Source organism: Pleuronectes platessa, chromosome 3 (genome assembly GCF_947347685.1).
Source record: "Pleuronectes platessa chromosome 3, fPlePla1.1, whole genome shotgun sequence".
NCBI classification, from domain to species: domain Eukaryota; kingdom Metazoa; phylum Chordata; class Actinopteri; order Pleuronectiformes; family Pleuronectidae; genus Pleuronectes; species Pleuronectes platessa.
The window spans coordinates 13,713,990-13,725,514 of record NC_070628.1 but is presented as its reverse complement, the minus strand read 5'-3'; the positions used below and the strand labels follow the sequence as shown (position 1 = coordinate 13,725,514).

The 11,525-nt window shown below is 42.7% G+C and overlaps 1 protein-coding gene across 2 annotated transcripts; it reads right to left on the bottom strand.

The window, feature by feature from the left end:
* Nucleotides 1–1,006: 1,006 nt before the first annotated feature.
* rfc1 (replication factor C (activator 1) 1) lies at nucleotides 1,007–10,626 on the bottom strand. Of its 2 annotated transcripts, none has more exons than XM_053418334.1 (23): nucleotides 10,520–10,626; nucleotides 9,631–9,786; nucleotides 8,391–8,466; nucleotides 8,164–8,280; nucleotides 7,752–8,053; nucleotides 7,580–7,654; nucleotides 6,870–6,947; nucleotides 6,428–6,784; nucleotides 6,117–6,230; nucleotides 5,845–6,024; nucleotides 5,521–5,625; nucleotides 4,992–5,418; nucleotides 4,762–4,877; nucleotides 4,399–4,513; nucleotides 3,911–3,999; nucleotides 3,465–3,602; nucleotides 3,244–3,339; nucleotides 2,898–3,151; nucleotides 2,677–2,794; nucleotides 2,323–2,468; nucleotides 2,028–2,241; nucleotides 1,655–1,855; nucleotides 1,007–1,547 (listed from the first exon to the last, which is right to left on the bottom strand). In XM_053418334.1, the coding sequence occupies exons 1-23, from the start codon at nucleotides 10,520–10,522 to the stop codon at nucleotides 1,449–1,451; spliced, it is 3,576 nt and encodes a 1,191-aa protein (XP_053274309.1). In that variant the 5' UTR covers nucleotides 10,523–10,626; the 3' UTR covers nucleotides 1,007–1,448. The 2 variants fall into 2 exon arrangements, with proteins under 2 accessions (XP_053274309.1, XP_053274310.1); XM_053418335.1 differs by having other exon boundaries at nucleotides 4,762–4,871.
* Between the last annotated feature and the right edge of the window lie 899 nt (nucleotides 10,627–11,525).

Genomic DNA, 11,525 nt, shown 5'->3' with positions numbered 1-11,525 from the left:
CATCATTATGATAAACGTGTGCATGTCATGTTTTGAGGCCAAATTTTGGTCAGATACCATAATAATGAGGACATTTTGGCTGTTCCTCACAAATTCAAAGGACTGTTTGAAGGTTAAGAATTGGTTTTAAGGTTAGGGTTAGATTTAGGTTTAGGTTAAGACCCGAACCGACTCATTTACCTGCTCTGTCCGGAAAAACTAAAACCTGAGAGCCCTTCCTATTTGGACTTGTGGTGCAGATGCCAATATTGATAGTGTGTGAGTAAAAAATCCAATACCAATAAGGGCAAATTTATATATGAACATTAAAATAATTCAGAGATAGCTAAACTTAATTAAGACTTTGTATGTAATATTTTGCATATTTAAGACTTTTCCAACCAGCAGTAATTGTGGATTCACAGTTTTATTTCATTGTCTTAAACAAAGTAAAAATGTGGAATATGGCCAAAATGGCCACTAAATGCAAAATAGCAGGCTTTCTGTTGCATGTTTCCAATTGCACCTGGAAACTTTTTTGTTTGTCTGGTTATGATACACCTGTGTATTAATTTTTGTGAAGATCGGTCAATGTGAACACGTTCCGGGGTCTCGGGGGGGGGGGGCACCCTATGAGCCATTTTGCGATGCCCATTGAAAATTCCTCCAGAATATGTAAATTTTCACCACTTTCTAACTCTCTGCAAATTTTGGTAAGAATTTGAGCATGTTAAAGCCCTCAAAAAGCCAATTCATTTGCCTGAATAATAATAATCATTACAATTTCAATAGTGCCTCCCACTGTCAGTGCTCGGGCCCTAATTAATCACTAATGACAGAATCTGCTGATCCTTGAGCTGAACTTGGTTTCTATTTTTCCGGCGAAGATCCCTTTTTGAGTGGCTGGATTTTTTTTTTTTTAAATGCGTCTTACAAATACCCGATTTTAACTTCAAAAAGAAATGTGACAACATGTTATAAAACAAAACTGCTTTCTCTCTATTAGAAAAAAAACCACTGACACTCATGAGGGAGATATTTCTCTATTCATCCTCGTGAAATCTTTACAAAAGTGACATTTACAGAGTCGTCAGTGCTAACCGTGGAACCAAACAGGAGTAGGAATGTACTGTGGTCCCAGCAAAAAGGTAACAGTCACATTATTTACAGCCTCGACACCTGGACCACAAACAGATGACAGAAGAAACGCACATCGCTCCTGATTGGACACGCGTTACTGCGGAGGGGTACACACATGATAACGGGTAGAACAGGCAGACACTAATCATCATTTGCTCGGGATGGAGACAGGAAGTTAAAAAAAGTCAGGAGTATTTTAGGTTTTGGTTGAGTGACAGATGAGTTACCTGCAGAGTCTAAGGCAAGCGTCCCTACTTTCTGCTCATTTCAGGATCGTTTTAAGTGCAGAGAAAAAAATGTACATTCTGTTGGAGGCAGACGAGGAACAGTTATTTCTTAGCTTTGCCTTTCCCTTTGCCTTTTCCTTTCCCCTTCCCAGAATCTTCTTTCTTCTCTTTCGACTCCTTGGTGGCCTTTGCCTTCTTCTGCTGCAGGGAGGAACAAGAGACAGATGAGATATTATAAATAGATAGAACATAATGTGATTTAGTGTGAAATGTGAACAAGACGATTGCACTATTGCAGTTTGAATTACTTTGATCATAGCGTCGGCTTTCAGGCTCTCCCCTTCCTCCTCGGACTCGTGACGTCCATTGTCCATGTCCTCTCCTCCCAGCTCAGACTCCCCACCACCACCACCAGCAGCACCACCAGCCCGGCCTTTCTTCACAATTTGCAGCGAGTAGGGTGTGAGATGAACTTCTTTGTTGTAGGCCCGTGTGAAAGCTGCCTTCACCTGGGAGGATAAAGACAGCACAGATTTTAAAACTCTCATTTCCTGGACAAACAACATCAACCACAGTATATAATGTACTGGAGTTAGTTTTAGTCTATCAACTTATTGTTTTCGGCTCCACTGCCAGCCAATCACAACAGCCCAAACCATACACCCCTCGCCTCCTCCTGACCTTAGACTCTAGTTTGGAGTAGGGGTCAGGTTGTCCGCCCCAGACGCTGATCTCCATGATGCTGTCCACATCCTCCTTGATGAGGTTGTAGCTGTCCAGCAGCTGCACGGCCGGACCGGCGCCCTCAGCTCCGAGCCTCTGGAGTGGGCTCACCAGCGCCTGCCTCAGGTAGTGCAGGTAGTCCAGGTTCACAGCCTGTCTGCTGCTCAATGTCCTGCAGGAGCCAAACTGATTAAACACTGTGATTTTGTGTTGAAGGTGTAAAGAGTTAGGGAGAGATGCAGGTTCGACTCACTTTAAACTCATGTGTGAGTTCAGCTCCTGAATGATACGGGAATGTTTACCGGTGGACGAGTGCTTGCCGAGCCAGCTGGGAAATGTGGGGAACTGACTCATATAGCCTTTCATCAGCTCACCTGGTAACACACTGGCATAGATGGCCTACAAACACACACACACAAGTTATTGCAAGAATGATAAGGATAAAGTTTATGTTTACAAAATCTGTCATATAATTACTTTTAGTGTTTTATACAAAAAACTATTTACAAGAGACCTTACATTTCTGACTCACAAGTTTAAAGGAAACCATCTGCTCCCGAAAAGAATAAAATATAAGGATTATGATACAAGGATCATGTTGTGTTACCTGGGTCGGCAGCAGGGACCAGTTCTGCCGAGAGCGTATCTGTCTGTCAACCAGATCTCCGTCTGAGATGGAATCCGCTGTTTTGCTGAGCAACACCAGGTGGGACTTCAGATCTCCACTGTAAGAACATGAAATAATAAGCTCCACATTTTTGTGAAATAATATCATTGATTTTATTGTGATTCTATTTCAGGTGGGAAATGTTGGGAACCGTCTCTCACCTGGCAGCCGCTGGACGAACGTGCAGGTAGTTCTCTTGGACGAAGAGCGGAGCTAGCGAGTAGTCGTGGAAGAAGAGGTCGGACTTGTCGATGAGGCTCATGTGGGAGGTCTCTTCGCCCAAGGCAAACACCTTCCTGCAAACGTCAAACGGCCCCAGCTTCATGTCCTTGCGGGCGCTGGCCGAGTCAGACTTGCACTGGTCGTACGTCATCACCTTTTCTTTAACGGACCACATGCTCAGGTTGTGAATCACCTGGAGAAAGGAAAGCCAGCTTGGTGAGAGGGTGGCAAACAACGACAGAACCTTGGTGTGACTGGACTTTTACGACATGTTGTCTTCTTTACCTGGCGGATGTCGTGATTGGAAGCCAGGATGATTTCGTTGAGAGCTGGAGGAGGGATCTTGATTCCCTCTTTGAAAGTAAGGGACATCATGGCTCCCTGACAAATGGAAAAGGAAAGTGAGAGGGGAAAGTAAATATTTACATTCGCTGACATTATGATTTCAAAGCTTTTGTCATTTCATTCTGATATACTGTCAGATGTCGGGCCGGGCGTTTGTGTACCTTAATCTGTTCCACTCGCGGCCTCTGGAAGCGCAGATCGAAGCAGTAGTTGGCGAGTGACCTGATCTTCTGATGGTTACGATCGTTGCACATGCAGATGATAGGAATCTTTGAGCTTCTGATCAGGCCGATCATTTCCTACGAGATGTCAGAGGTCAGCATCATGAACACATGGCAGAGGAACTAATGAGCACTGAATGTTAAAGACAGCTGGAGATGAAAGATTATCAGACAGTAAACAATCATGTCACTTTGTTATTCAGTCTGACATTGTGTTAGGAGCAGAGAGCTAAGGAAACATGTTGATTCGAGAGTTGTTATTTATGGAAGTGGATATCAAGTCAGAGAAGTGCGACCTCTGGATCTGGTTATTTTTTAAGTAGGTTTGATCATCTTTTAAAAACGTGGAACTTTTGTGTGACTAATACCGAAACGTGTTTATTTACCTGGATTCCTCCACGGTCTTCATTACCAGCCATGCCGTCAATCTCATCCATGATCAGGATATGTTTGCTGCTCACTGTATTAGACGTACCTACAGAACACAAACACCAACCGTTACCACAGAGTTTCCCATTAATAACAAACTATGGCAGCCCTTTACAGTCAAATTTGTCCTGCCACATTTTCAGAATCTGAAACGTTTTACCTGTTGGTCTTTTCACTCTCCCTCACTGTGTCAATGCCCAGTCAAAACATCCATTAAGTTTTTACAGTCCTCTGAAGGCAGGCAGATTGCTGCATAACATCAGCACATATGGCTTTCACTGGGTGCATCCCCATGACAGACGTACAGCTCTAAGCTGTTGGGCATATCTTTGCTTGCTGTACATCAGGAGTGTGTCTGCTCACAGGGCAATTACATGACTGTATCAAGGCTGCTGTAGGTTCACTTGTGAAAAAAAAAAGAAAGGATAGTTGTGAGAGGTGTCACCTTTGTAGAAGCCCTCGATGCTGGTGTTGTTCAGTGACTCTGCGATGACCTGCTTCAGGGTGTTTTTGCTGCGAGCACAGCTGGCGTTCATCTCCACGTAGCTGAAGCCCAACTCCTGCAAAAAACACACACACACACACACACACACACACACACACACACACACACACACACACACACACACACACACACACACACACACACACACACACACACACACACACACACACACACACACACACACACACACACACACACACACACACACACAGTGAAGAGGCTGAGTCACAGCTTGGAGTCCTGGCTGAAGTAATAGTTCAAAAGCACCAAAGACTGAGCCAAATATTCTTGTTTATTACTGACTTCACAGACGAGGGCAGCAGTCGTGGTCTTCCCCACCCCCGGAGGTCCAGAGAGCAGAGCAGCTTTAAATCCTGATCCATCATCTTTCCCTCCAAACTTGCCAAACCTTACTGCACCTGACAAACAGCACCAAGCATGTGGTCTTTAACAGAGGTGAATATATATATATAAGAGATAACCCTTACTTTATACAAAATTAGCTATGGTTTTCAAGTTAAACTGCCTGCTACCTGGAGCCTTGGAAACGGTGCCACTGTGGTTTTTGTGCCAGTTCTGCAGCCACCGCAGCAGCTTATTGGCGCAGCTCTGATCCCCCTGCTGGCCAATCACAGTCTTCAGAGAGCGCGGGCGGTACTTGTCCACCCACAGCATGCTGGCGTCCTCTGCAGTTCTGGATGAGGATATTGATGGTGTTGGGGCTGAAGTTGAACATGAGGAGGAAAGGCCCAGCTCCCTCCGGGCCGTGTGACCTGTGCCTCTGCCAGGTGGGGTGCCGCCACTTCTGGTCGATCTCCCGTGACCTTGTGCCAGGCCAGTCTTTGACGGGCTCGGGGTTTGAGGAGACCTGGAATTCCCCTTTGAAGGGGAGATCTTCTGGGCTTTGGGGGTGCTCTTCGACGTTCGGCTGGGGGGAGTCTTGGTTTTGGAAGCTTTGCTCTAATTGAGAGAGATATACACATCCAAATAAAAATTTTGGTTAAGTGTAATCAACGAATAACTGAGTCAGAGATACTATATTTCAGTAAATACTTTGCTGACCTCTGCCTCTGCAGCAATCTCATACTTGGACTTCTTCCCTGGTTTGGTTCTGATCAGCTCTAGCAGAGCGTCCTCGTCCAGGATCTTGGTTCCAAAACTCTCGGCCTGAGCAGAGTGAGACGGAAGAGAATTAAAAACTGGATGAACATAATGTCTAAGACAGACACAGGGAAACACTGCAGAAATGAGTCAGGAAGGGAAATGAAACAGTTAAACTGCTATTAAACTAGTGTAATGTAATAACTGTGACTTTAACACCGTTAACTCGTCATCGATCATAGATCACAACAATCACACCAGTTTTCTTCAGGACACATCAGTCACCTTGTCGAGTTTGGAGAGCCCGCTGTCCCTGCCCTGCACCAGGTAGGTGGTCTTTTTGCTGAGGTTACCCGTCACCTTGCCCCCGTAGCGCTCGATGAGGGATTTGGTGTCATCTCTCTCCATAGACTCGAGGACCCCCGTCAACACAAACACACAGCCCTCCAAACAGTTCTCTGCTCCCTGGAGAAAACACGCACAGCGTACAGTCAGAGATACAGATGGTGGTCAGCGGCTTTTCTTTACACAACTGTCTGAAGGCTGGTGTGTGTTACCGTTGGGATTTCCTTGGAGCCCAGAGCTCGTGGTCCATCTCTGTTGAGGTAGTTCCTGAAAGCTGACGGGTTACCTTTCTTCTTCTCAGCGTCATCAGGACTTGTGGTTGTGCTCTGATCAGGTTAAGAGACATATGAGACATGGTAACTTGTTCTTTCAATTGTTTTAACACTTGTACTTATGCAGATGTTCACTTTGAGTTTTTCTGCTTGGTATTTTATCCTGAGTTTCTGTGATTGCTGCAGAACCAGTTGGCTTTTGGGAAAATATTATTATTATGTTAAGATATTAAGGTGTCTTCAAAGCTCACCTCTGGTTCCTTGGGAGATGTTTTAAGTGCCGTGGGAGTTGTTCCTGTTTTGGGTGTGAACTTCATGTGTGAGCTCGATGAAGCGATGGGCTCCTTCTTGGGAGAGGTTTTAATTTTTGAGGGTGAAATGAGGGTCTTCCTCTTAGACCCTGTGGCGCTCTCTTCATCTCTTTTCTTCATCATGGCCAGTTTGGAGCTGGCTTTGACAGGGGAAAGGTTCTTCTTAGGAGTCGGACTGATTACGTCTTCAGACTTGATCCTGGTCGGTGTTCTGCTCGGGCTGCCAGCAGCAGAGTCTGTGCAGCTCTTTTTGGGGAATGCAGCTTGAGCTTGTTTTTCATCAGAGCCTTTACGAGCCTGAATGAGGAGGACATTACTTATTCAATTTCATGACAGCAATCATCGGAAGTGAGCTTGACTTTTTATCATTTTGTTAAGTTACCTTCTTGGCCTGGGGCTCCTCTTCCAGCATGGCCAGTGTTTTGGCAAACTCCTCATCCTCATGGACCTGCTTTTCCAGCTGCGTAAAGTCAGGGGTAGAAAGAAAAAGCATGAGAATGGAAAAGTAGAGGCAAAGTTACACTATGAGTACAATCTATTTTACTATGAGATAAGCTGAAAAACCAACTGCCCCCATGTGTGTGTGTGTGTGTGTGGGGTGGGAGGTTACATTCAAGGATTTAAGCAAATACTAACTCAACATTTTGAATTTCCGGAATTCTCCAACTGATTCTTAACAACTTGTAAAGTTTCAGATTGACAGAGAAGACAGTAATAACTCCTTAAATTATAGTTTCACAACATATATGTATCAGTCACTTATCATAATTTGATCTATAAAATAAAGGTTTGAAAATAAAGCCCATTATTTTCAGAGTTTAAAATTACTTTAGTTTTCTGATTTTAATCCAAATAATAGAAGAGTTGACATAGATTTCTCAAGAGAATAATTGATGAAAAAGCATATTTAAAGAAAACTGAATATAAGGGGAGTGTTGAGCCTTGGCAGACGTATGAATACTACCGAGTGACATTCTAATAGATATAAATAGCAGCATAACTGTTGGTTGACTTTTCGATAAATTAACTACTTGTGTCAGCTCTGACTTTTAGCTCCTCACTGATCCGCTGTTTATGTCGATCAGCCCTTACCTCCATGTCCTCACTCATCTGCAGCTGTCTGGCAATCTCCTCATCACTGATCAGATCTTCCGTGTCCTGAATTGGCTGAAGAGGAAGATGGGTTTTGTTTTTTAAAGTCAGTTGTTGCAAAAGTATCAGTTGTTAGTAGTGACCTTGAATAAAATCCTTTGTCATTACTCACAGCCTTTCGTTTGGTGCTGGCTACCAGCTTCTTCTCTGAGCGCTGAACAGTGCTGGTGCCGAAGTAGTCCATCACTGAGGTGGGGGTTTGTTTGGACGGAGGAGGCGTCTTGGGGGATACAAGCACTGGAGGAGACTTGAGCCCAGTCTTTGCCCTCGTGGAGGGCGACTTGGCGGGAGGTGTCGCCACCTCTTTGGCCCCCGGACGAGCACTCTCTTCCTCTGACTTCCTCAGTTTGGACGTTTCGTCATGCTTGGTTTGAGAAACCTTCTTCAAGGAGTGAAAGTTGTCACTGTCTGAGTCTACGATTGAAAAAGAGAAATATCTTATAAAAACCACCATCCTCCTAAATCAAGCATGACATGAGCTCTAGCATGTACAGTATGTCTGAACAATGATGAAAAAACATCACCTGTCTCAGAGACATATTGCACAGGATCTTTTTTAGGAGGCGGCGCGGGCTTGCTGCTCTTCTGTTTCTCTTTGGCAGATATCTTTGACTTCCTGACTGGCTCCTCCTCTTCCGAGTCTGGAGGGAAAAATAAAGACAGGTGGTAAAGAAAAGACACAGCGAGGATGAAGAGCAACGAGAGCATTATTCTGAAGGGGAACCATATATCAGAACGGCAATGTTCTTACCCGACTCTATGACGGCAGGCTTCTTTCGTTTTTTCTCACCATCCTTGCGTTTCTCTTCTGTTTTGGGGCTTTTGACCTGAAAGAAACAAAACATAACCAAAACATAATTAACCCAGATGAAACCAATACAATAATACAGTAACAGGCACATGGTCACAATTATACCAAAGTTATATTTGGATCAGATATTAAGGAGATTGTGATGGAAATCTAGAGATACAAGAGGCTGGAAACAACAAAGTTATCTACGTGTATTTAATAAGGGGCTTTCTGCAGAAAGGATCAACACAAGGAAACCACAAGGGTCTCAGAGTGAGGATGAAGAACAGTCAAAAACATAGATCTTATATAGGAGGATTTAGGGCTGTCCTTCTGAACCAATCCAGGAAGGATACATGGTTGGGGGAAGGAGAGGAATCTAAACATTAGCAGCTGATTCACATGTGTTTCCTTAGGTGATAAGAAGACATCCACTCCTTCCTTTGATGGGTAATTAAGTAACAAATGGTCTCGCCGTATTTCAACACTGTGCCGACCACAAAACAGCTCAAGTCTTAAACATTTGGTGTATGTAAATACAAGTCATAAAAGTCTCTTACAAGGCTGCAGAAACTTACTATCCAAATACAAAATAGTTTGTCAACCATGTTTAGTTAATTTTTCTACTACAAGATTTAAAACTTAGAAACTTAAACAATAAAACGCTGCAGATAAAATAAAAAAATCCATTTCCAGTAGTGACAGTGTATTCAAAATCATAATTTAAGCCTGGGCAATGTTAAAAATAATGTCCAGATTGACAGAGAAAAGCTATATTAAATATATTACCTATATACTTGATTAACCTGATTTACCACATATAAAAAAGGAACAGTTTACAACCCAATATCTACATTAAAAACTACGGTTCAGACTTTTAACATCTGGACTGGATCAACAGAGAGAATCAAGAATGTATAAAACACAGTTTCGGTTGAGTGAGCCTATCGTAAAAACACAAAAAGAGAGATTATGTTTTTCTTCACATCCAGAAAATAATGGACAAGGTCCAAATCAAAAATCACTCTTCTTACACCTGTCAAATGTAGACACATTTTTATATTGGAAAAAACACAGAATAAGATGTGTGCCAGTAGTCTTCCACATTAGAACAGTTCCAGATCAAAACTGTTAAAATCTAGATGAGATTAACAGGGACACTGGTAATTCCCTGTTTCCTATGTTAAATCAATTTCCTTGCCTTGTTGCTCGGTTTCTTTTTCTGCTTCACTTCATCATCTGGAGACAGCGGCTTGCTATTCTTCTTCTTCTTCTCTTCAGCTTTCACGGTTCCATTTGGCGCCGGCTTGTGCACCGCAGGTTTCACTGCAGTCGGTTGAAAGAAGCGCCTGATGTCCTGAGAGCAGAAAACAACAAAGCTCTTCAGTGGATTTCTTCATTTACTGAAATTTTAATTGAAAATACAACAGATACATAAAAACACACTTTTCCAAACAACCCTGTGGGGAACCTTCACTCGCATTCATCACAGCACCGCTTCTCCTTTACTGTAAATCCCACTCATCTCCCCTCCCCATACACCCCTCTTGTTTTTTAAACACACAAGTGCACTTGGAGGTGCAACCCTCATGGTGAGGGGGATGTCTTGTCCAGTCATAGACAGAGTCCAGCCACATGAAGGGAGCCTGTCCCCTGAAGAAGCCCGTGCACAGAACCTCTGTGAACGTGAGTGAGAGGATGGCGGAGCCTGCTCTCCCTCCTGTGACGACACCAGCTGTGGGGTTTTGTGAAGGGCCTCCTCAGTTGGGAGCTGGAGGATGCTGGACTCCATTTCCCTTTTGAGTTGTGGCAGCCAAGACACAACCAGTTGTGACTCTGTTACTTTGACGTCTACACTGAGACGCTCATTCTGAAACCAAACACACTCGTGTCTCTTTCTGTCATGGGCTCCCCAGGATTTTTTTTTTTTTTTTCTACCAAAACAATATATACGATATCAACGGTTACAAACACGATAATCAAAATGCTCCTGGTTAAACTTTAAACCACAGCCTGCTAGGTTTTTCCCGTTTAACCTGCAGCTAACACTTTATTAAAGCGTTCGTCGTGTTTTAAAGTCTGAAACGTACCATGATGGAGACGTTTTCTCGCAGTTTTACGCTCAGGTTAGTTGTCAGTAGTCAGAAAATCCTGCAGCCGCTTGGCGCGAAGAGGGGCTCTGCGGACGCCTGGTGATGACGTACATACCGCGGGCAGCGTCTACGTCCTGTGAGTCACTCTGCATTGTTGTTGTTTTTTAATAATACAAATACAATGGAAGACAACACGTTAAAAAATCATCTACAGCAAATATGTCAGGTTTAGTTTCCAAGATTATATTCTAGATAAAAACATCATCATCTTTGACTATTTCAATGATTTTAAACTGTTCTATTTTATTTATTTTACTTATTCCTCCCTAAGATAAAGGATTTCCTGAAATTGTATCGGTTTTTTAACGATAACAAATAAAGTGAAAGACAACAAGCTACAAAATAAGTAATCTGCATTAAAAATGTCATAGTCGGTCAGTATGTTTTATTATTAAAATAAAATACTGCCACACCGGCCCCAAAACAAACCAACAAAGCAAGGAATTTCATTAAATGTTAAATTGATTATTATTTATATATTGATTTGTTTTATCAATCTTTTTGTTTTAAAAGGCTATATGAATAAAGTGTATCATTATTAGCATTTAGAAATTTAAGTGCGAATAAAGTGGTATTTTGGAGTGTAATACTTTGAATACGTTTCAAATAAATAAATTAGAAAATGCCGTCCACGTTTTAAAACTAATCCTTAAATCTGCTATAAACAAGCCGGATTGGAGATTACATTGAAGTTACATTTTACGTTGGCAGAAGTGAACTGCGCAGGATTCATATAATTTTATTTAATTTAAAAAAATTTTTTTATTTTGTTTTAAATTGTTTAACTGTTTCCAGATTCTGACCTTGCATTGAGGGAGGCCACATTACTGTCTCGGGAAATGATATTCACTTTAACCCTGCATTATGCAGTAGGCTATAGACTGGAGATGGGCTTGACCTCTTGTTCAAAACGTTTTGATTATGTACCCGGTGATACCTTAGG

What these genes read in the sequence shown, in the direction of transcription:
- rfc1 (XM_053418334.1), bottom strand. An exon ending in GCAATATGTCTCTGAGACAG is followed by an intron (nt 8,054 to 8,163) that starts GTGATGTTTTTT and finishes TTTCAATCGTAG; the next exon opens with ACTCAGACAGTGACAACTTT. An exon ending in GGTCCCTGCTGCCGACCCAG is followed by an intron (nt 2,469 to 2,676) that starts GTAACACAACAT and finishes GTGTGTTTGTAG; the next exon opens with GCCATCTATGCCAGTGTGTT.